The 22,571-nt window shown below is 34.7% G+C and overlaps 2 protein-coding genes and 1 long non-coding RNA gene across 6 annotated transcripts; 2 read left to right on the plus strand and 1 right to left on the minus strand.

Annotated features, from left to right (window-relative positions):
• The first annotated feature begins 1,760 nt into the window (after positions 1-1,760).
• On the plus strand, positions 1,761-8,334 carry LOC111314034 (squamosa promoter-binding-like protein 1). 2 transcript variants are annotated; one of them, XM_022915015.2, is made up of 10 exons: positions 1,761-2,948; positions 3,091-3,272; positions 3,657-4,153; positions 4,639-4,713; positions 4,797-4,904; positions 5,002-5,119; positions 5,245-5,386; positions 5,670-5,820; positions 6,474-7,109; positions 7,562-8,334. In XM_022915015.2, exons 1-10 carry the CDS (start codon positions 2,347-2,349, stop codon positions 8,009-8,011), a joined length of 2,961 nt encoding a protein of 986 aa, XP_022770750.2. In that variant the 5' UTR covers positions 1,761-2,346; the 3' UTR covers positions 8,012-8,334. The 2 variants fall into 2 exon arrangements, with proteins under 2 accessions (XP_022770750.2, XP_022770751.2); XM_022915016.2 differs by having other exon boundaries at positions 3,681-4,153.
• Positions 8,335-9,159: 825 nt separating this feature from the next.
• On the minus strand, positions 9,160-18,707 carry LOC111314033 (pleiotropic drug resistance protein 3-like). 2 transcript variants are annotated; one of them, XM_022915014.2, is made up of 24 exons: positions 18,256-18,707; positions 17,698-17,821; positions 17,243-17,328; positions 17,024-17,108; positions 16,678-16,837; positions 16,520-16,596; positions 16,363-16,416; positions 16,188-16,278; positions 15,705-16,006; positions 15,345-15,626; positions 14,938-15,251; positions 14,683-14,843; positions 14,500-14,603; positions 14,253-14,406; positions 14,010-14,150; positions 13,798-13,868; positions 13,383-13,715; positions 12,734-13,024; positions 12,202-12,285; positions 11,852-11,985; positions 11,223-11,450; positions 10,140-10,311; positions 9,786-10,040; positions 9,160-9,526 (listed from the first exon to the last, which is right to left on the minus strand). In XM_022915014.2, exons 1-24 carry the CDS (start codon positions 18,645-18,647, stop codon positions 9,260-9,262), a joined length of 4,362 nt encoding a protein of 1,453 aa, XP_022770749.1. In that variant the 5' UTR covers positions 18,648-18,707; the 3' UTR covers positions 9,160-9,259. The 2 variants fall into 2 exon arrangements, with proteins under 2 accessions (XP_022770749.1, XP_089608581.1); XM_089752455.1 differs by having other exon boundaries at positions 14,253-14,603.
• On the plus strand, positions 10,234-17,680 carry LOC111314035 (uncharacterized). 2 transcript variants are annotated; one of them, XR_016332524.1, is made up of 8 exons: positions 10,234-10,348; positions 12,838-13,035; positions 13,416-13,856; positions 13,958-14,168; positions 14,371-14,614; positions 14,755-14,868; positions 16,975-17,119; positions 17,206-17,680. It is a non-coding gene; the product is annotated as an uncharacterized LOC111314035 (long non-coding RNA). The 2 variants fall into 2 exon arrangements; XR_016332525.1 differs by lacking the exons at positions 14,371-14,614; positions 14,755-14,868.
• Positions 18,708-22,571: the final 3,864 nt, after the last annotated feature.

Below are 22,571 nucleotides of genomic sequence, written 5' to 3' on the forward strand. Positions count from 1 at the left end.
GATTATAATTTATTGATGATATTTTTGGGTGTCCCAACTAAAAAAAAAGGAGTGAGGTGAAAGGAAATGATAGTTGTAATATATAATTAAATAACACAATTATGAGACATCAAAGTTGTTATTCTAAGGTGTGTTTTGATATTTAAGTTAATATTTTATTTGAGGTTAGGTAAAAATGCAAATAAGGAAGATGCATATGATGCCATGTGTGTAAGAAGCTTCATTAGATGAAGCTCAAAGAGTGTGTGTAGTTTAATTAGGTATTTTCTTCGACTTAATTTTTTTATGTATTTGATTTTTTAATTATTTTATGTCTCAAACTAAGTAATAATGATCTGATCGATATAATTAATAATTGATGAGATGTTTGTATGAAGTTTGAAAATAATTTATGTGAATAATTATTAGTTATATTTAATAATTTTAATCAAATGTATATCACATTTTATGATTTTAAATAAATTAAATATTAAATAATCAATTTCAAAATAATTATTTTATTTAATATTAGCCAAACTTTGAACAAATCCTTCATTTGATAATAAACGAGTCAGGTAAATGACTTGATTATTCGGATGATAAAAAAAATAATTATATTGATTAAATTTTAATTGTTTACCAATTCACTAAAGTGTAACATAATTAATTTTTTATTTGTTGCTAAATTATATATTTTGAATGTTACAAATTATATGAAAAATTGACTAAACTTTTAGCTTTATATATATATGTATGTAAATTGATTACTATTTAAACTTAATAAAGCTAACATATACAATATTCTACTGTTTGTATTCATCTAAATGATTACTTTGTTTACATCACAAATAGTTTCTTATATTCACCGTTATGAACAATAAAATATTAAATTTGCAAAATGTGATGGTCAATGCAAACAATCTACCAATGATTGTAAAAGGAACACAATAATCATGGTGTTGGTGTATTGATGATAGGAGGGTCAACTTTTAATAACCAACAAGTGGCAAAGTCTTGCGATAATTTATTACGCATTACAATTACTATATTTGTATGTATTTTAAAAAATAAATTTTATCATTAATAACTATTAATAAAAATATAAAATTTAATTCAATTAATTTAAAACAGTCTTTAAAAATTGCAATTATTTTTAAATTTTAAGTTACGATTTACTCGGTAAAAAATTCATAACGCGCATAAACTTTCTTTTCACTCAAATCTAAAGATTGACTTACTTAGAGAATCTAGTGATCCTGTACGCCAGTAATCCGATAGAAATGGAAGGAGTCAGATACAGGAACGACAGGGAAAGATAAAGGGTTGTGATTTCTCCATCGCGTCAGCTTTAAATCGGATCCTATTATAGTTTCGGTCGCAGCGAAATACTACTCTACTTTTCGACTTTTTCGTACAGGTTCACCGCATCGACTTGCCAAATTGCGTGAAGCACCGGAAGAAACTTCGCTGAGACGGGTAGAAGTTATAGAAAAGAAAAGGCAGGAGGTGGGGTGGGCTACTATTTTTAATATGATTATATTATCGAGAGCCAAGGGTGTGTGAGACACGCGGTGTGCAAGTGGTCCCGCCATTTTGTTCAAGGGTTGGAACGTTTCCTTTCCTTCCCTCTCTTTCTTTCTCTCTCCTTTCCCTTTCTCTTTTACGCATTTCGTCAAACAAGTAAAATTAAAAGGGCATTTCCTTTTTCTTTTTTTTTTTTAATCAATTTGATGTCTTAAAATCAATAATTAATAAATTTATGATTTTTTGTGTACCATACCACACCGAACAATTACCCAAACACTTTCCCACAAAAAACAAACTCGTTCCTATCGTCGTCACCATCATCATTCATCATTCCCCATTCATCATCGTCTGAGAAAACCTTTTGCAACTAGTCTTAACTTCCGATCACTTTCCGGCAATCACTTTCCCTATTCCTTACGCCGTCTGTCATCTGCGCAAGTAACCATTAAGTCTGCTAATCTTTACCTTTCACTCTTTCTGCTTGTTTAAAATTTAGTTAATTTTCTGCTTTTATATGGGTGTGTTGTTCTGAGATTTGAAAAAAAAATTCAGTGCTTTGAATTTAGGTTAACTGACAATTGGGCTCTTTTTTGTAAGTTGATTTGGTATGTGGGTTGCTCTTAATTGGAATCATGGATGTGTTGGGGTGCTCTTTTTGGACTTTTGGGGAAGAACTGAAGCTGATTAGTTGTAATTAATAGTATAGTTTTTCTATTTGGGGGTTTAGGAGCTCTGATCTGTAGTTGGAATAGGGTTAAAGTTTTGGTTTTTGTTGTTAAATTGTCCTTTTTGAAGTTAAATTGCTGGGTTTAGATCTTCTGGTTATCTGCGTTTTGATAAATGGAGGCTAGATTTGGAAGTGAAGCTCATCATTTTTATGGTATGAATCGGGCGGATTTGCGGGCAGTAGGGAAAAGGACGTTGGAGTGGGATTTAAATGGTTGGAAATGGGATGGTGACCTTTTCATTGCTAGCTCCATAAATCCGGTGTCTGCTGATAGCATGGGAAGGCAGTTTTTTCCACTGGCGTCTGGGATTCCTGGGAATTCGTCCAATAGCTCATCGTCATACTCTGATGAAGCGAATCCGGAAACTGAAAAGGGGAAAAGGGAATTGGAAAAGAAGAGGAGGGTTATTGTGGTTGAAGATGACAGTCTGAATGAAGAAGCAAGTAGCCTTACTTTGAAGCTTGGGGGCCAAGGTGGTCATGGTAATCCAATCAGCCAAAGGGAGATGAGAAATTGGGAGGGAACCAGCGGGAAGAAGACTAAGTTGAGCGGAGGTTCTGGAAAGTGTGCAGTTTGTCAGGTTGAGGACTGTGGGGCTGATCTGAGCAATTCCAAGGACTATCATAGACGGCATAAGGTTTGTGAGATGCATTCCAAGGCAAGTAAGGCTCTGGTTGGAAATGTCATGCAGCGATTTTGTCAGCAGTGTAGTAGGTAAGCATTTATGATTTGCAGCACTTTGCTGAAATGAGAGGCTAATTTAATTTGTATAAATTCTGATAGAAGTCTTGAAGATTTTATGTATTTCAAGCTGAAAATCATATTGTTGGATGACATGATGTTTGGTTTTTGGTAGGTTTCATGTCCTTCAAGAGTTTGATGAAGGTAAGAGAAGCTGTCGCCGACGTTTGGCTGGCCACAATAAAAGGAGGAGGAAAACAAATCCTGATACTATTGTCAATGGCAATTCAGTGAATGATGAGCAGACTAGTGGTTATCTATTGTTACGTCTTTTGAGGATACTTTCTGGCATGCATTGTAAGTAACTCAATGGCTTTCCCATGCTACCAATACTAGTTGGTTTATGTCTTTTGATTATAACCTTTCATTTTTTCTCTGAACAATGGGGCTCAATTCGCAATTGGTTTTCATACTTCACAATCATTTGCCCTAATTTTTTTGGAGACGTAAGATGATTTGATGGCTATGTTTAAACAAGCAATGCAAAAGGAAATTTCAGCTAGTTTATCATGCACTTTCTGTGAAATCTATGTTTTAGGTGAACTTTGAAGTTAGACATAAAAAAGCTGGCATCATACTTCGATAGTAGCATGATTATAGCTATCATACTTTTGCCTGGAATATTTTGTATTTGCTTTTTCATTACACGGGGTGAATGATTCTGTTTTTCTTAAATTACAGCTAACGGATCTGACCAAACCACAGATCAGGATGTGCTATCTAATCTCCTAAGGAGCCTTGCAAACCATAATGGTGAACAAGGGGGAAGAAACATAACTGGGGTTTTGCCGGAACCTCAAGATTCAGAAGCTGTTTCGACTTTGTTTTTGAATGGCCAAGGCCCTCCTCAGCCTTTCAAGCAGCATATCACTGAACCTGCCTCAGAGATGCCACAGAAAGGAGTACGTTCTTGTGATACTATGGGTGCCAAAGTCCAAAGCAATACAGCTGGAGCAGTCAAGATGAATAATTTTGATTTGAATGACATATATGTTGACTTGGATGAGGGCACCGATGACATAGAAAGGTCACCTGCACCTTTGAATGCAGGGACTAGCTCTCTTGATTGCCCTTCCTGGGTCCAACAGGACTCTCATCAGTCTAGTCCACCACAGACCAGTAGGAATTCAGATTCAGCATCTGCCCAATCACCTTCTAGTTCCAGTGGTGATGCTCAGGTATCTCTATGTTACATAATATGCATGATTGCATTCCATTTGTTGACTAAAATTCCGTGAGTACTACTCTGAGGTATAGGACATCTGCTAGATGTCTTGATTTTATGGAGGAGTTTCAAATTTTCCCCAAGTTCATGTTCTAGGAGTGTTAATAGTTAAGCAGTCAAGTCTCATCTCTGAACCTCAATCCATGAACAACTGGGGAAGGTGTAGAATGAGCCAGGTTATGCTCTCATTAAGTTATCATGCATGGCTAACTTTAGCATGATTATGCTAACCTCAACTAGTTACTTCAAAGAATTCTAGACAGTTTCTGATGAATATAACTTAGGCAGGGAGTTTATCTTTTGTCTCATGACAAGCAATTAAGACTGAATATTTTGATGATCGATCTCCTCTGTTAAGTAATATGCGTAGCGTCATAAAATTATATGTTATTAAAAGTTTAACCTCTGATGATTTGTTTTTGACTTTGATCATTGCAGAGCCGTACAGATAGGATTGTGTTTAAATTATTTGGGAAAGAACCAAATGATTTTCCTCTGGTCTTGCGAGCACAGGTACTTAAAGTTTTTGAATGTGACTGTACTTTGGGGTTTGCTTCCTCAGAAAGTATACTTATGTAAAATGTTTGAACTTCCAGATTCTTGATTGGCTATCTCATAGTCCCACTGACATTGAGAGCTATATTAGGCCTGGTTGCATTGTTCTGACAATTTATCTTCGTCAAGCTGAGGCTGCATGGGATGAAGTAAGCTTGTTTGCATGAAGCTATGATTTTTATCTTCTTTGCTTTTAAATTATATTAATTTCTTCATAATTTTAACCCTTTATCATCTTTTTGTCAGCTTCGTGGTGATCTGAGTTTCAGTTTGAGTCGGCTTCTGGATTCTTCAGATGACACTTTCTGGAGTACTGGATGGATTTGTATAGGGGTGCAAGATCAAATAGCATTCGTTTATAATGGTTTGTTTGGTCTTTATCTTTATCTTTATTGGTATTTCTTTAATTGATATGACCAAATAATTGGCTAGCAAAAGCACTTTTGTCTGCAGGATGAATTTTCTGACCATTTTATTTTTATGCTGCAGGTCAGGTTGTCATAGATACATCTTTACATCTCAGAAGCAACCATTATAGTGAAATTATAAGCGTCAAACCAATTGCAATATCTGCATCTGAGAGAGCTCAATTTTCAGTTAAAGGTATCAATCTGTCTCAGCCAGCCATAAGGTATTCTTTACTCTCTTCTTGGAGTCAATATTTATTGTGTCATTTTAATCCTCAATGGCTTGAATTGATCCTTAGGAGTGTATATAAAATTAGATTTAGTTATACTGTATTGTATGTTTTGTATTGGATTTCTATGGTTGCTTTATTGCCTTTGATATTCTTGGATTGAATTGATCCTTAGGAGTGTATATAAAATTAGATTTAGTTTTACGTATTGTATGTCTTGTATTGGATTTCTATGGTTGCTCTAGAGCTTTTTATATTCTTGGATTTCCTATCCTAGGTTGCTCTGTGCAGTAGAAGGGAAGTATCTGGTACAGGCAGCTACTAGTGAGTTGATGGATGACAATGATGACTTCAAGGAGCAAGATGAGCTTCAGTGTGTCGACTTTTCTTGCTCTATCCCTACTGTGACTGGAAGAGGATTCATTGAGGTGGTCTTTTCTTCTACTTCTTATAATTGATCCTGTTGCTCCCCCTCATCCCTTGCTGTTATCTTTGACACGGATTATATGTGAATTCTAGTAAAGTTCCTTTCAATGGAGGGAGAGTTTACAATGTAGATTGTGGATAATAGGTTTAGTGTAAATATGTCCAAGTTTGGTGTTAACTTTAGTACTTCTTTGAGGTGGACTGTTGTAATTCTTTACATGAAATTCCATCTTATTTTGGGAAGTGAGGGTGGGAGGAGGAAAGAGGAAGGTCCTAGAATGATGAATATTTGAGACGAATGGTGTGAACTTTATATAAATCCTTGAAAGTATTTGTAGAGGATCCTAGAAGATGCTGGTTTGCTTCCATAGCTTTTATAACTTCATGGCTGGCTCTGGTATTATTGTGTTTAAAGTAAAATTGTAGAGAAAGATGTAGAAGCATGACTCTTTCTGGTTTTCCAGTTTCATTTTATTTTCCAGTCACTATGTTCTTTTCATGGAGTAGGAAATAAATAGAATCTACTGTAATATGTCTTTGCTTCTTGTACTTTTTCTTTTCCAAGCATGCATGTTAATAAAAGATGCATCTTATATAATTTATTTTGAATATGCCTTTCTTTAGCTGAAGTTGACATTCCCTTGATCTTCTCCAGATTGAAGACCATGGTTTTAATAGCAGTTTCTACCCTTTTATAGTTGCTGAGGATGATGTTTGTTCAGAGATCCGTATGCTTGAGAATGTACTGGAGATTATTGACACTGATGCAGATGTTGGCAGAACCGGAAAAATGGAAGCCAAAAATCAAGCAATGGCCTTCATTCATGAAGTTGGTTGGCTTCTTCATAGAAGTCAATTGAAGTCTAGATTGGGCCAGTTGGATCCTAACCTAGAACCCTTTTCTCTAAGGCGGTTCAAGTGGCTTGTGGAGTTCTCTATGGACCATGAATGGTGTGCCGTAGTGAAGAAACTCTTAAATATTCTTCTTGATGGAATAGTGGATTCAGGGGAGCAGCCTTCCCTTAACCTTGCATTAACAGAGATGGGTCTTCTTCACAGAGCTGTTAGGAAAAATTGTAGACCTCTAGTGGAGCTCCTTTTAAGATTTGTCCCTGACAAAGCTTCAGATAGACTAGGATTTGAAAATGAAACAGTAGCTGGTGGTATTCATAAAAGCTTCTTGTTTAAACCTGATGCCCTCGGCCCTGCAGGTTTGACTCCTCTTCACATTGCTGCTGGTAAAGATGGTTCTGAGGATGTGCTGGATGCATTAACCGATGATCCTGGAAAGGTAATCCCTTGTATTGATGTATTTCTGAGCATGCCAGGAAGGGAACTACAGTAATTTTTGTTTCCATTCTCTAGCATGAATTTTGGTGATATTTTGAAATGCATTCCTTTGTACCTCGTTCAATCTGGATTTTGTCTGCCATAGTCTATCTCTAAGTTTGGGCTGAAAAGTGCAAGACTGCCTGCCATGAATGCAATTGCTTGATTCAAAATTGCTAGGACTTACCCATCCGAGGAGTATACTTTTGCCCATCCAACGAGTACACTTTTGTGATAAACTGCCCAATGCACTCCCCCAACTCTTCTAAAAGGATTTGAACATAAGTTCTTTGCTTTGAAATGTCCTCTGAAATTAAGACTGAAAGTGTTTAAATCTGAACATAGTTCTATTCCTTTCTCTCTTTTTTTGGGGTTAAATTTCATTTGAAAAAATATTGTGTATTTTTCATTCAGGTTGGCATTGATGCTTGGAAGAGTGCTCGAGACAGCACTGGCTCTACACCTGAAGATTATGCTCGCTTACGCGGCCACTACTCATACATCCACCTGGTACAGAAAAAAATTAATAAGAGACCTCCTTCTGGGCATGTGGTGGTTGACATTCCCGGTGCCTTCTCTGACTGCAGCACAAATGAGAAGCAAAACAACAAGTCAACTTCCAGCTTTGAGATTGGCCAGCTTGAACTGAGATCCATGAAGCAACATTGCAAGCTTTGTGATCAGAAGCTGGCTTCTGGCTATGGAACAACCAGCAAGTCATTGGTTTACAGGCCTGCAATGCTCTCAATGGTAGCAATTGCTGCAGTATGCGTCTGTGTTGCTCTTCTATTTAAGAGCTATCCCGAAGTTCTGTACGTGTTCCGTCCCTTCAGATGGGAATTGTTGGACTACGGAACAAGCTGAAGTCCAGCAACTCTTCCTACGTCGGTAATGTTTAATAGGTGGTTTCTATTTGTAATCCGTTTGTAATGGACTATGAAGTTGAGATTTGGTGTATCACACCATTGTTTTCGACTGAGTTTGGAACTCAGTAATATTGTTGATATATATTTATTTGTTGTTCAGTCATCAATGTAATGTTATCAGGGTGTTAACATAATAACACATGCATAGGTCTCTCTCTGGGGTCTAAGGTTCCCGTCTTTGACATTGATAGCGGGAGAGGTAGCACTGTAACCATTATTTTATCTTATCATAATAATTAAACTGTGTTTCTGCGGCAGAAAGCAATTTCTGGAGGAGGATGATTACTCCCTTTCTTTTAATTTTTGTGATCTTTTGCTCTTTTCAACGATGTAGTACAGACTAACTGATCCAGGATGGGAAGAAAATACCTAACCAACGGTTCAGTTTTATGTTTTCCTCTGGGTAAAAACTCAAAGGGGTTTTCAGCAGCACTCATTGATCATTGTTAGCAAATGGGAAGATAGATGAGGTTAGTCTTATGGATGGTCGACATTTTGCTCCAGGCGACTTCTGTGAATGTTTTGCTAATTGTGTACAAAACAAAGTGCATTAAAAGTAGAAGCCAAAGGCCAGGGTCCCCAACAGAGTCCGGCAATGTCCGCTCCAAGTTCTAACATGTAGAGAGAAAGATCTCTTTTTCAGAGACAAATGCAGCAGAGCTAATTTGTGAAGAATGACCCACCAATTGCCAGAAAGATAATTCACGTGAAGATAAAGCCTCCTCTTCTGTGAGCTTTTTTCACTCAAAATTTTTTTCTTTTTTAAAACTGTTTCCCGTTAAATTGCAGTAAAATAATTTATGCCCTTTTAACTGTTCGTTAAAATGGCGATGGCAATGGCAATGGCAATGGCAATGCCCCTTATGATTGATTAAACATATTTCAGTTGCATAATTTTGGTATTTTTAGTGCGTTCTCTCTGGTTTTTATGACAAATTTTAGAAGGAAGATGAAAAATTATAACATAAACTATAATTAAACAGATTAGGATGACATTGACTTTGACAAGTGCTCAACGGCAGATATAGTCTTCATTAGACTAACAGTTAAGATATATAGAGGATAGAATTGTTTGCTAGGGTTGCAGAAACTGATTATAGGGATATATATTCAATTAATTGGCAAAATAAATTTACATTTTACAGAAGCTTGCCTGAGAGGTTGAAACTCAAGCAGAAGCATGTTTTTATCTTCTTTGATAGTTTAGTTTAGCTATACCATATGTAAAAACAGATGCAAAGACAAGTGGGAAAGCAAGCAGTACAATGGCTATGATAGGTAAATCTTGATGTTTATACCCATACTGGCTGTCCAAGAAGGCATTTAGTGCTTTTTGCTCTCCAAATGCTATGATTGTTTCCTTTATATCTCCATATTGTGAAGTCAGCAGACCTTTCAGGGACCACGAAGTTGGGCAAATCCAGTAGCCCCAAACCCACCATTTAGGGAATTGCTGCACGTAAAAATTAGCAGATATGGGTTACTTAAGTTATCATTAAAAATGAGTGAAGTATTGATGGTTGCTGTAATGCATATGAAGCATCGATTTAGTTTATAAAGTATTTAAGCTGAAGAATGTTCTCCTTATTGTTAATCTAATCATTCTGCAATTTACTTTTTAAAGGTGCCTAACCGATTTAGTTTATTGGGAATTGTAAAAATTATGAGTTGAAATTGGGTTTCCTCAGCAAGATAAGATAGAATTTGCTTACCGGTCCTGGTATGAGGAACCCTGAGAATAAGCTCATCAATGTGTAACAGAGGCTAGCAAATATTGTAGCCACTTGGTAAGTTGGAGTCAAAGAAACCAGCATCATGCCTAAATATTTGTAATAGAGCAGTGTACAAAACATGGTGTAGAAGTACCAAAATACTTTGTAAGCTGATACATAGAAGTTTACAGCCGGATATGTGATTGTCAGGAATAATACTGCTTCAAGAAAGATATATGGAATCTCAATAATCACCTGCAAATATGAAGGAGCAAATTTATACTAAGATATGTGACCTTCAAAGATCTCATAGTTCTTGTAAATGCTTAGAAGGCTTTTTATCAATTGTTGTACCTGTGCCAATGAATATGCCCATGAGGAGTACATTCTGGCAAATCTTTCGCGGTAGACAATTGTCCTCTGAGTAGCTATGAATGGAAGAACAGATGAACAATTGCTTATTCCGGTGAATATCATGAAAACATACATCGATCCCATTATGTTGAAAAAATTCTGCTCATCATGTCTTCAGAAAGGGGAATAGAATGTCAGCACGTTATACAGTAAGTTTATACTTCAAGCAATCAACTTTTGTAGTTTTTACTTCAGTTTCTCAATAGATATGATTCTAGTTTGCCGTGAAATTCCTATAAAATCCGATTCTGTTCTCTTTCCACCGAGTAGCTTTCTTAACTATGTGCTAGGATATTTAATGCATTCTTTTGGAATATGTGTTGCTAGGGTATGCTAAATGACACTTACTAATTGACTTGTTATGATGAGTCATTACTTAATGCCACTGCTTAATTTTTTTATTAATCTGTTAAATTTTAGTTTGTATGTCTCTACTAACTTCTCTTACTCTTGCCTTCTCTATCCTCTTTAAATTTAGCATGAGCAAACAAGTTTTTAGTGATACATTTTTCTTGTCTCTTTTAGCATTGAATTCTATCCTTGTAAACAAAGTCACCAATTTGAACAGGAAAGTTTGTGTGCAAATGGTTATCAAGTAGAAGATTTGTTATAGTTATTATTTTGAAATGATAAGTATAAAGCTTTCATTATCGAAGGAGAATACATATATGGGTATTTATATATAGATGTAGTTTGATTGGTAGAATGCTTTAGAGTAGTTAGACTGTCAAAATGATACAATAAAATTTCATTAAATGGTTCTTTTTTGGGGTACAAAAGTTTCATTAAGTTAGACAAGTGAAAATATGCAAATTTAAATAGTAATATCATAGTGCCCAAAAACCATATTTCTTAGGGCTTGTTGATGATCAACTTACTATATGAAGATGCATTTTATGTTAACTCAATGACATAACTCTTGGACATGCTTCATAAACAAACATTTCTTAGAATTGCTGTGATCATTGTGTTTAAATGATTGGCAATTAAAAGGGAAAAAAAATTAGCTAGAAAGTAGCTTACAGGTTCTGTCCTTTCTGCCAAAGCAATGCTCCATATAACCAAGAAGATAAAACAGTAAATCCCAAGCGCACTAAGTTGTATTTGGGACTTCTCCAATAGGACAAGTGTTGTTTCCAAAGACAAGCTTTGAGTTGCTCCCATCCATTTTGTGGAAAGGGTGTAGAAAAATGAAGTTGCTCTGAACCCTGTGCTGGAAGGCTTAGGCTTTTGACTATTTCTTTGTTTCTCCTACAGAGAAAGGAATATTATATCACTTGGTATGATACACAAAAGTTAGGCACCAGAAACCTTATTTGATAAAGCATTTTTATGTTACTTTGTGGTGGGGAGGTGGTGTAAGAAAGCAAAGAGGGTGGATGCTGAAACAATTAAATGAATGTGGAAGTTTTATGAAAAACTAAATAGGGATGGTTGCAGTGATGGGGTGAAAAACTGAAAAATATTTTTAAAAAAAAACTCTGTAAGAGTGTTTATGGCTCCTTCAACTAAAATCAAAGGAAAAACTGCAAAATACCCAAATGTGATATCTGCAATAGCTTTCGCTACATGTGAACCCAAAAATATAGGGTTAGTGGTGAAACCTTGACGTCTTAATAGTTTTTCTAACTCATTTATGATAATGAACTTACCGGTAGAGATGAGATTCTCTATAGAGACAAGCAAAGTCTATTCCAAGTTGAGCCTCTGCAGAAGGAGTAGTGACTTCTAACATCCACGTTGCTGGGTTATGGTTTTCTTTAATTTTTGGTACTCCAGGTATACCCTGCCAGAAGGGCGTAAAATGTTGTCATGAGTGTAGGACGAGTTAGAGAGAATTTCTATAGAAATGCCATTAATTTTACGTATGGTGCTATTTCTTTATTATAATATCATTTTCATGACTAACATGGGAAAGAATGTCCTAGGCTACTAGCTAGAAAGAATGTAAACATATAATGCAAAATAAAATTTACATGGTGATATTGTTTTTTAGGATTACCTCAAAGTATTCGATAAGCCTACTTGAATGCTGACCCAGTTCTCCAGCATATATCATTTGTCCTCCTCTTTTCATCAAAATGAGCTGTAAGGATATGCGCATGTTATGCAAAAACAAATATGGCACCTGACAATACTTATTTGGGCATGAATGCTTCCATCCTATTAAATTAACATACTTTCTCCACTTCTAGTAGTTTCATAAACTGGAAGGAAAATGAAAATTAACTTGAATCTAATGAGCAAAACTTTGGTGAGAAATTTTCTATTAACATAATAATTGGCCCAACCAATGGAATTTTTATATTCTCTAGCTTATGAAGAGGAGCTAAACATGTAAGAAGTAAGCTATAACAACTTCTCTTTGGTGATTATGGTCTTGCTGCCTGATTGAATCATGTCTAATAACATTTAGTAGTATGTTTAAAATATTTAAAATATGGAACAACATCAGAATAATTCTCTTGGAAGGCTACATTTAATTTTTATTACATGCAATAATTATCATTGATGTGAATCTGCCAGTTAATTACCTCATCAAATGCTTCAAATATGTCTATACTTGGCTGATGAATGGTGCATACAATTGTCCTCTTTGTGTTAACAATATTCTTCACAACTCGCATGACAATTGCAGCTGCTCTGGCATCTAAACCGGAAGTGGGTTCATCCATAAATATTATAGATGGATTCGAAACAAGTTCTACTGCTATAGTTAGCCGTTTACGCTGCTCCGGTGATATTCCACTTACACGAGGGATGCCAACTAAAGCATCTTTAATTTCATCCAACTCAATCATTTGAAGAACCTCTGCTACAAATTCCTGTTAGATTGGTAAGTGAGTTAAACATTTTGAAGCATTTATTTTCATAATCATGATATAATTCTAGCATGCATACAAGTCCTAGGGACATAGGTAAGTGAGTTATACAACCCGGGTGATGGTCCTCCGCTACTTATTTCTTTGTTCAATTTTTTACACTTTTTTGGCGACATAAAGCATATACAGTTTTACCAGTTCAATGCAAAAGAGTAAGAGCACTGCCTCAACTGTTCCTCTCTAGATACAAAGGTCACCCAATGGGTAAGGATAGGTCTGAGTTTTGGTTCTTGGCCTAGCAAGTATGTGCCATTTAATGATTAAACTATGTAAATTTGAATAAAGTTTGAACATGTCTTACCAATCGTTTATGCTTATCAATCTCGTTTGGCAGACGTAACCAAGCTGAGTACATCACTGATTCCTCTACCGTAATCAGTGGAGAATGGATGTCAGTTTGCTCACAGTAAGCTGATATTCTGGCATATGTCTCTTGGACTTTGGGGTACCCTCCAATTCTTATCTCCCCTTCAATATGACCACCGGTTTTTCTCCCAGAAAGTACATCCATTAGTGTTGTTTTTCCTGCTCCACTAATACCCATCAAAGCTGTAAGAATTCCCGGCCTAAATGCACTGGTAACATCATGAAGTAGCTGCAGTCTTTTTTGTGGAAGCCCTTGCTCTCTCAGTTTCTGGAATATGTAGAAGAAATTGGAAAATATTTTATTTATATCTGAAAATGCGGGGAAATATCTTGAGGAATAACATAGTTACCTTGGGAGTATCAACAAAGTATTGCACATTCTCAAATGATATCGTCATGGGCTCAAAAGGTAAAACCATCCCTGTAGTATAGAAATGTGATTGTTCAATTATAGTACAGAAAATATTACATGCTAACCTATATTATTTGTTTATTGTATGTGACATCCAGCAAATGCTCTATCATATAAAGTAGTACTACTCGAACAACAAGAGCTTCTCACCTATAACTTTTGTTTCTTCTTGAGCTTTTAGAGAGTCAACAGTAAGCAGTTCTTTTCCCGGAACTTTGGCTCTCAAATCCTCTTTTTCTTTTAGGTAAGAAAATCTTTCATGTGAAATAATAGCCCGAGAACTCCCTGGAGCTGCAACGGCATAGACAGGTTAGTACTTTAAAGATTTGATTCACTTCGTTTTTGTTTTTTTATCATTATTTTCTTGTATGTGCATGTTAAGGTACAACTTACACTTTAAAAGGCTCAATGCGAAGGTGAATCCAATGTTAAAAATCACCCAGAATCCTATCAATGCTCCTACTGATATCCAATAGTAGTAGTCAGTGAAGTTTAACCCACGTTTTTCTAGAACTTGCTGTCCTAAGGTCACATTTGAAGATGAAACCTGCAAGTGAACAATTACAAGCAAACATAAAAGTGTGAGGAGAGATATTCGAATCTGCATTTGACCAACAAATATCAGTGGTTTGTCTTTCACCTTTTGCCACCTTGGAGCCAGAAATTCGTTTACTGCAACACCTATTTCAGAATATGCAAGTGGTGAAAGCCAAAAGCCCCATTCGACCCAAGCCGGTAGTAAAGCTGCAGGAAAGGTTTGGAATATTAACATAAGTGCTTTACATCTTTTTAATCTTTTCATATAAGTAATGAATGGCCTTACGTCGTGGAATTATGAAGCCACTGAATAAAAATATCACCAATAACGTAAAAAGACTAAAATTTGCTGCAAAAGGTGGATCTCTAACAACTGATGCAATCAAACGGAATAGTGATACTGCCACTTGATGAACAAGGAAAAGGAGGAGGAGTTGGCGGAAGAACCTGAAAATAATACTTGGCTTAAAAGGTGATAACATTTGTTAAATTTTTATCTACTTTAACACAACAAACGAAAATTTTTGTTAACAAAATAAACCTTTCTGGTTCAGGACTGTAACCAATCACATAGTATGTAAGAGCTGTCCACAGAAAAGCATCTAGCAATGAAAATGGAATCTTTAGAATAGCAGCTGGAATGGAATAAGCCCATGCTGGGTAGAAGTAGAAATCTCTTTGCTTATAGAATACTGAAAGTCTGGAAACGGTTAATGCCAACTCTGCAATTCCTGTCGTCATAAGTCTTATGAGTGCATAAAACAGGGAACCTAGGTAATAGCTTGCATGGACCATGTCAAGTTTCATCTGAGTGCGAATAAAGATCGTCATTGTTATCAGTGCAATAACTACAAGCTGCATGTAGGAAGCATCCAAGGTTGGTTAGTAGGCATGTTGGGTTGCCAATGTTAGATATTATAAATTCATACTTATTAGAATTGGTATTACCTGAGTTGATTTAAAGACATAAACAAATGAGTTTCTCTTCATGAGAAGCCACTCTCTTGCCATACATGCTTTGAGTAATTCCCATTTTCCCAATGAATAGATGTTGAATGACAAGGCACTTTTATGGCTCTCACATTTATTGAAAGGTGTACAGAGTTCGTTATTTAGCTTTTGCCCTGAGTGAAACTTCATGAATGCAACCATGAAGTTGTCCACAGAAACATAACTATGAGGTTGGTCTTTACGATACCAGTACTGCGCTTGATCCCTTTCAGAAAGTACCTATTAGATTTATATATTTTAAACATCAGTTCAAGGAAAATGCCAGATGTGCTAGGTAGATTAAAGAAGGATACATACTTCTTGGAGGAAGTCAGCAACGCCTTTTCGTGGAGGGCACCTAAAACCGCAATGTTCAAAGAACTCTTGAACAGAACTGCATGGTCCATGGTATACAATCTTTCCTTCTGCCATTAGAATAATGTCATCAAAGAGATCAAATGTCTCTGGTGCCGGTTGAAGAAGTGATATTAAAAGTGAGGCCTCTGTAATGTGGGTTAGTTGCTGTAGGCAGGTAACTATTTGGAAGGTGGTAGAGCTGTCTAAGCCAGTTGATATTTCATCCATAAAGAGAGCTTTCTTTGGACCAATTATCATTTCCCCTGTCAAAAGTGAACATAGAAGACCTATTAGAATGACATGATTTAGTAATAGTCTGGGAATTATCCTGATCATTAGGCTTTCATCAAGGTCCCTTGTCATTTGTGAGGGCTTTATGGAACATTAATCTTGGTTCTATTTAATTTTATAACTTTATTAGAAAGGTGATAAAACTGCACAAACCTGTTGTCAGCCTTCTCTTTTGACCACCTGAGATTCCTCTGTTCATTGCATCTCCTACTATAGTATCGGCACAAATGTCCAATCCAAGAATCTGAATGGTAATGAATGGATGTGGAACTGTTAGAAAAGAATATGGATTTCATGTTATACATTTCTTTTCTTTTGAGAGAATTACCTTCAATATATAGTCTGTCTGGAGAGTTCTTTTTAATCCTTCAATAGAAATTGCCTGTTAACATAGATTATTGTCAGAGAAGGTCCCAAAGGAAATGGTATCCAGCTCCTGCTAATTTAAGTATTAACTAGATAGCCATTTCTTGCAAATTGATTACCTTCATGTACGTGTCTATATCTGGTTCTGGGACAATGCCAGATTGCTTCTCCCTTCTACTGACTTCTTTTAACAAATCTTCATCGGTAGAAAACTTTTAAGATTAGTTTATTGTTATGAAGGTATGATTGTTCGTACAAGACACAAAGTGATATCTACCTGCTCTGCTACCAATGCCTTGGCAACGAGCTGAGAAGTCAAGTGTTTCTCTTACAGTCATTTCAGTAATATGTAGGTCATATTGACTTATGTAAGCTGATGTTTTCTGAGGGACAAACTCCCTGAAGTTGTAACCATTGTAGGATAGTTCCCCTGTGACCTGAAATAAAAAATATGCCTCAAGATTGTTGTTCAATGTCATTATTTTAAAACTTATGAGATACTATATCATTTGCTTGTAGTTTTCAAATCAATCATTAAAATTGTGCTTTATATTGCCTTTGTCAATTTAAGCAGATTATTCACATTGCTACTTCAAGAGGGGTCTGAAGGAAAAGTAAAAAACCTTGAGAGATGGGTTAAGCTTCCCAGCAAGTGCCTGCAACAAAGTGGTCTTTCCACAGCCTGGAGGGCCAAGCAGTAGAGTCATCCTGCATAAAAAGTGAGTTTATGACAGCTTATCAATTACTATGTTTAGTAAAACTATTGTTCTCCATAAAAGTAGCCTAAACTCATAGGTCTGCACAGATGACATGAACGTGTAAAGTCAACATCCCGGGTGAACCTTGAGGGCTTAATGATGCCGCTGACATCTTTGAGAATTTTTATCTTGTGTGATTGGGACTTGCATCTGCTAACTTTTGTCAAAGCCTGTTCAACATCATAGGTCTCCTTCATTATCGGACAACATCAAGCTATCACAAGTATTTGAAAAATATATAAATGTATATCTCCAGATTGTAGTGAACAAGAGGGGTTTCATGAAGGTCAAACCAATGTATAACTATTTTAAATATTATTAAGGTGAAGTGTTTTAGTCAGAAGAAGATGATTCCAATTATTTAATTTTCTGAAACAAAGACATTCGTTGTATTTTATTAGTATAGCAGGAAACCACTGTATATTATTGTTTGCTTTAGTATGTAATGTAAGCGATTATGAATAGAAGTTTCAATGTTTTGGAAATATATATTCTATCAGTTTGGCACATATTGCAAACAACTGGGGATTAAAACTTACAGAGAATACACTGCTGATGGTGTTCCAAAGAGTAGGGATGGGTTTTCCTTGAACTACTTCACATTCTGCTTCCACAGACAGATTCTGGAATCTCACTTCAATGGTTGGCAATTCCAACCCCACTCTATAAGCACAAACGTCACTATCAGTTGTGAGTCATTAATCCATAAATAATTTATTTTTTATTGAGTTATTCATGAATCAATTGCACGTTTGTGTACAAATCATAATTAGATACATGCATAAACATTCCATCATGCTTAAGGTTTTGCTTCTGTCACCATTGATTAAATATAAGTTTGACTTTCATTTTTCAACTGATGCAAATCTCCCTTGTCATTTGCCACTTATAGGACAAAGGATCAAAACATAACGCATCTACTTCTAGACGTATAGAATAAGGACGAAAAGTTTGTAAAATCTGCAAATTAATTATGAAAAGATTGAATTTATAAACAAACACACACACACACATATATATATATTTCAAAAGTTTTATGCATGGATGACTAAATGGTTAGATATATGCGAGAAAGAGACTTTAAGGGTGGTTCTTGCCTGTGTATTCTTTCTTCCAGTTTCTTCAAGAGGCGGAGATTATCATCCTCAATTCTGGTAATGAGTTTCTCGATGAAAACGCGGCGTTCTAAATCTCCAAGCTCTGCAACATCTATCACCTTTCTGCCAATTATACCATCATCTTCTTTGCTATCATTTAAAAGCTTGTGATCGAACAATGACGTTCTTAGGCGCTTGGAAGTGGGTAATCTCTCAATTGCAGCCCACTGCAACTCCACCTCATCGTCGTTATTTTCTCTCAACGACGACGACTCAGCGATAACGGAGGTAGCACTCCTGAAGCTTGAAGAGAACTGGCGGAAAGATGACCTGAGGTTTCTCCCTGTCTCAGCCAGCTGTTCTATCTCATCGTTCCCTAGTTCATGCCCCATGCTTTTTTTTTTTTCAACGTAAAGAGAGTTTCAAGGAGTTGCTTGAGAAATGAGAATTGTAGTCATGCATGCCTCCCTTTGCCTCTATATATACGAATTAAAGCCGACGTTAAATGCAATGGGGGCCTTCTTTTTCCTTTTTTGTTTTTTTTTTTTTTTTTTTTTGGGGGGGGGGGGGGGCGGTTTCGGTCAAATTACACAAAATAATGCCAGCAAATATGAAAAATGGGGCTTCTTTTGCCTAGTTTTTGCTCTCCACAATAATTATTTGGTCAAAATAATACAAATAATTATCTCACCTATAATAATTTTAATATAATTAATCAATTACAATTTGAAATTATATGAAATTTATTAAACTTTTATATAAAATTTATATTTATAAGTGATGAATTATAAAATTTTTTTTTGATTAAATAGTTATAATATTATAATAAAAAAATTATAAGTGATATGCTATCATAAAAACAAATTTTAGGCGTCGTGATATAATTTGTTTCCTTCCACACTGGTCAATGAACAAGATTTGTCTTCCAGTGCTTATCTTCATATATATGCTTGCCGTTTCTTGTAGATGCAGCTATTTTTTTTTTTTTTAGATATTTCAGTGAATCCCCTTTTTGAGTCTGAAAGCGAGTCCCCTTTTCCATTTTGTATTTTATGGGACATGTACAATACATGTCAAAAATCTTATACTACTATCATATATCAAAAGATAACTGATGATATACTATTTACATTTATTTCTACATAATAAGATATTAGAGTAAGGAATGTTTAACGTATCTTTTGATATTAATTACGTGTAGGGATTAATTTGTCTACTTAATTGTAAATAAAAAACATACATATATACGTATATACATACGAAAATAATTACTACAAATATATAACTATGTAATAGAGTCAAAGACAGGCTGTAGTTGATTTGAGGACTTGACGCCTCATATCAGATCAAATCACATGTTCATGATAAATGTAGCCATACGTGTTTGATTCCCTCTCTCTTTTACGGTATCTTAGTTGCCTTCATTTGTTTGCTCACTCTACTGTTTTCCGATAATATATAGAAATGTTGCTGATTTTGGTAAGGAATCATTTCTTGAACCTAAATTACTTAGCAGTATGGCCTAATTAATTTTTAGAAATGTTGATGATTTTGGTAAGGAATCATTTCTTGAACCTAAATTACTTAGCAGTATGGCCTAATTAATTTTTAGAAATGTTAATTAATTTTTAGAAATGTTGATGATTTTGGTAAGGAATCATTTCTTGAACCTAAATTACTTAGCAGGATGGCCTAATTAATTTTTAGAAATGTTGATGATTTTGGTAAGGAATCATTTCTCATTTCTTGAACCTAAATTACTTAGCAGGATGGCCTAATTAATTTTTAGAAATGTTGATGATTTTGGTAAGGAATCATTTCTCATTTCTTGAACCTAAATTATTTAGCAGTATGGCCTAATTAATTTTTAGAAATGTTGATGATTTTGGTAAGGAATCCTTTCTTGAACCTAAATTACTTAGCAGTATGGCCTAATTAATTTTTCTTTCTATGGCGAACGTAAGAAGTTTTTACAGGAAAGGTTTGAGGTTCAGGGTGATAGGAATCTGGCTTTTATAACTGGCTGCCTAACCTGCAGTCCAGTGTGGGAGGGTCAATATACAGCTACGCCAGGTCCTTTTGATGAAGAAAATGTCAGACGGACAAGCAGAGGATGGCAAAGCTAGAAGAAATTTGGCATGGCATGGGCTGTGGTACAGCTAAAAACGCTGTTGATTTTGTTAGTTGCCTTTTTGACAAAAAAGAAAGTTATATATACGTCAACGTCACATTCGATTCGATTGTCTATATATATTTTTTCATGATATAATTTGTATTTTAGATTTTATAAAATTATAATAAATGTGTACACGTGTGCAAATTAAGTTTGCTTGTATATATACAAAGAGTAAGTGTAATATACATTAGGCATCTATAACACTAGGAATATTGGATAATGTGAACGTGTATGTGTAAAATAGTAATGTAATTTTATTCGAAATAAATATATTAAATTGAGATATAATTAATTTTATCTCCTAATTCGAATGATGAATGATGAATGTAAAAAAGATAATTAAGATTAATACTATAATTTTTAATTTTAACCGTACGTAGATATTTATATAAAAATACTGGCGTATCTTATGAGTCAACAACAAAACAAAAATCTTGAGCATTGGCTGGTTTTTTTTTTTTTTTTTTTTTGGTCAAAATACAATTTATTGTTTGAAGATCAGTTTCGTTCAAAGAAAGAATGACTCCACACTTGCACACACAGCATTTGAACAAGTATGAAAATGTAGTTCCTGTTTGATTACTTAATAATACATTCAACGATCTATGATCATGATAAAATAAAATTGTCAAAAAAAATCGACTTAAAAAATACTCTCAAGGATTAGAACAAAAATTAAATAAGAAAAAAATGGAAGTTGGGTTTCATATGGGTTTAGCTTTTTTGTAGAATACATATGGAAGCATTGGAAAAGAAAATGGATTAATTCTTAGTTTAGACGGCCTAAATTCTAATAATGCCAAGAAATTAAAGACCAAAGATTGAGTTAAAAAATAGTAATTAAGTTGAGGACTCAGCTAATTTTTTGTTTTCCAGTTCATTCATGTGGCATATCAGTTGTTTTTATTGATAATAAAAAAATAATCCCATTATAAAACCATATCGTCTACACCAGAAAATCTGTTCCATATCTTATCATTTTGTCGATACCAACAACATTGCTAGACTGCAACTTTTCTTTTTAATTTTTTTTATTAACATGTGAAATTCATGCAATCACCAATTAAACTTCTTCGATTGGCATGCAGAGATTTTTGTAAATTTTCCAGGGTGGGGATGACGAGTTTTGCTCCTGAGGAAGCGGTCTTCTATTCAACAAATGGGACCTTCCATTGAACTTTCAGTAAAGTACAAAATAAGCAAAAAAAAAATAAAATGAACCACTTTAATTAGCTCTATTAGTTGATTTGTTTTCACATATTATTTTCGTATAATAGCTTAAGAAATCTCTCAAAGTAGGATGATTTGTTTTACTTAGCTGGAACTTTGTGAATTTAGAAAGTAAATTCACATATTTATTTGAAATTCTTAATTAAGCAAAAAAAATAAAAATGAACCATTTTAATTAGCTCTATTAGTTGATTTGTTTTCGCATATTATTTTCGTATAATAGCTTAAGAAATCTCTCAAAGTAGGATGATTTGTTTTACTTAGCTGGAACTTTGTGAAATTAGAAAGTAAATGCACATATTTATTCGAAATTCTTAATTAAGCAAAAAAAAAATAAAATGAACCACTTTAATTAGCTCTATTAGTTGATTTGTTTTCACATATTATTCTCGTATAATAGCTTAAGAAATCTCTCAAAGTAGGATGATTTGTTTTACTTAGCTGGAACTTTGTGAATTTAGAAAGTAAGTGCACATATTTATTCGAAATTCTTAATTAATATAAATTCAATAATAGTTGAAATTGTCTTTAACGTGTTTTAAATTTTAATTAAAATACGCAAGAAAAAAATTAATTAAATTTAAAATTTAACTTAATCAACCCTAAAATTTTAACAGGTTTCAAAAGAGTGCATGCAAAATCAATTAATTGTTCTTATTAAATTTGCAAAATCGTGATGCATGCAGAATCAAAAGTTACTTTCCTTTGTCTGGATTTTTTGTGATTCGTGCGTTAATTTCAAGCGAACCCTTTGGTTGACTGTCTGCAACAACAATAATAATAAATGAAGCCGACTTCAAATGTTCACGCGGGAATCAGGCTATGTATTTTAAACATTTACTCTCATTAGTCATTTCTTGGAAACTTCTCTCGTTGAAATACCAGCACTTGGGATTCAGAGATAATTAAA

This window comes from Durio zibethinus, chromosome 23 (genome assembly GCF_047325235.1).
Source record: "Durio zibethinus cultivar Kanyao isolate XHJ-2024 chromosome 23, ASM4732523v1, whole genome shotgun sequence".
NCBI classification, from domain to species: domain Eukaryota; kingdom Viridiplantae; phylum Streptophyta; class Magnoliopsida; order Malvales; family Malvaceae; genus Durio; species Durio zibethinus.

Coding starts and splice junctions, on each gene's coding strand:
- LOC111314033 (XM_089752455.1), bottom strand. CDS start 18,647: ATGGGGCATGAACTAGGGAACGATGAGATAGAACAGCTGGCTGAGACA. Junction 14,151..14,252: donor CGCATTGAGCCTTTTAAAGT/GTAAGTTGTACC, acceptor ATGCCGTTGCAG/CTCCAGGGAGTTCTCGGGCT. Junction 13,716..13,797: donor ACTTTGTTGATACTCCCAAG/GTAACTATGTTA, acceptor TACATATTCCAG/AAACTGAGAGAGCAAGGGCT.
- LOC111314034 (XM_022915015.2), top strand. CDS start 2,347: ATGGAGGCTAGATTTGGAAGTGAAGCTCATCATTTTTATGGTATGAAT. Junction 3,273..3,656: donor GATACTTTCTGGCATGCATT/GTAAGTAACTCA, acceptor CTTAAATTACAG/CTAACGGATCTGACCAAACC. Junction 5,387..5,669: donor CTGTCTCAGCCAGCCATAAG/GTATTCTTTACT, acceptor TTCCTATCCTAG/GTTGCTCTGTGCAGTAGAAG.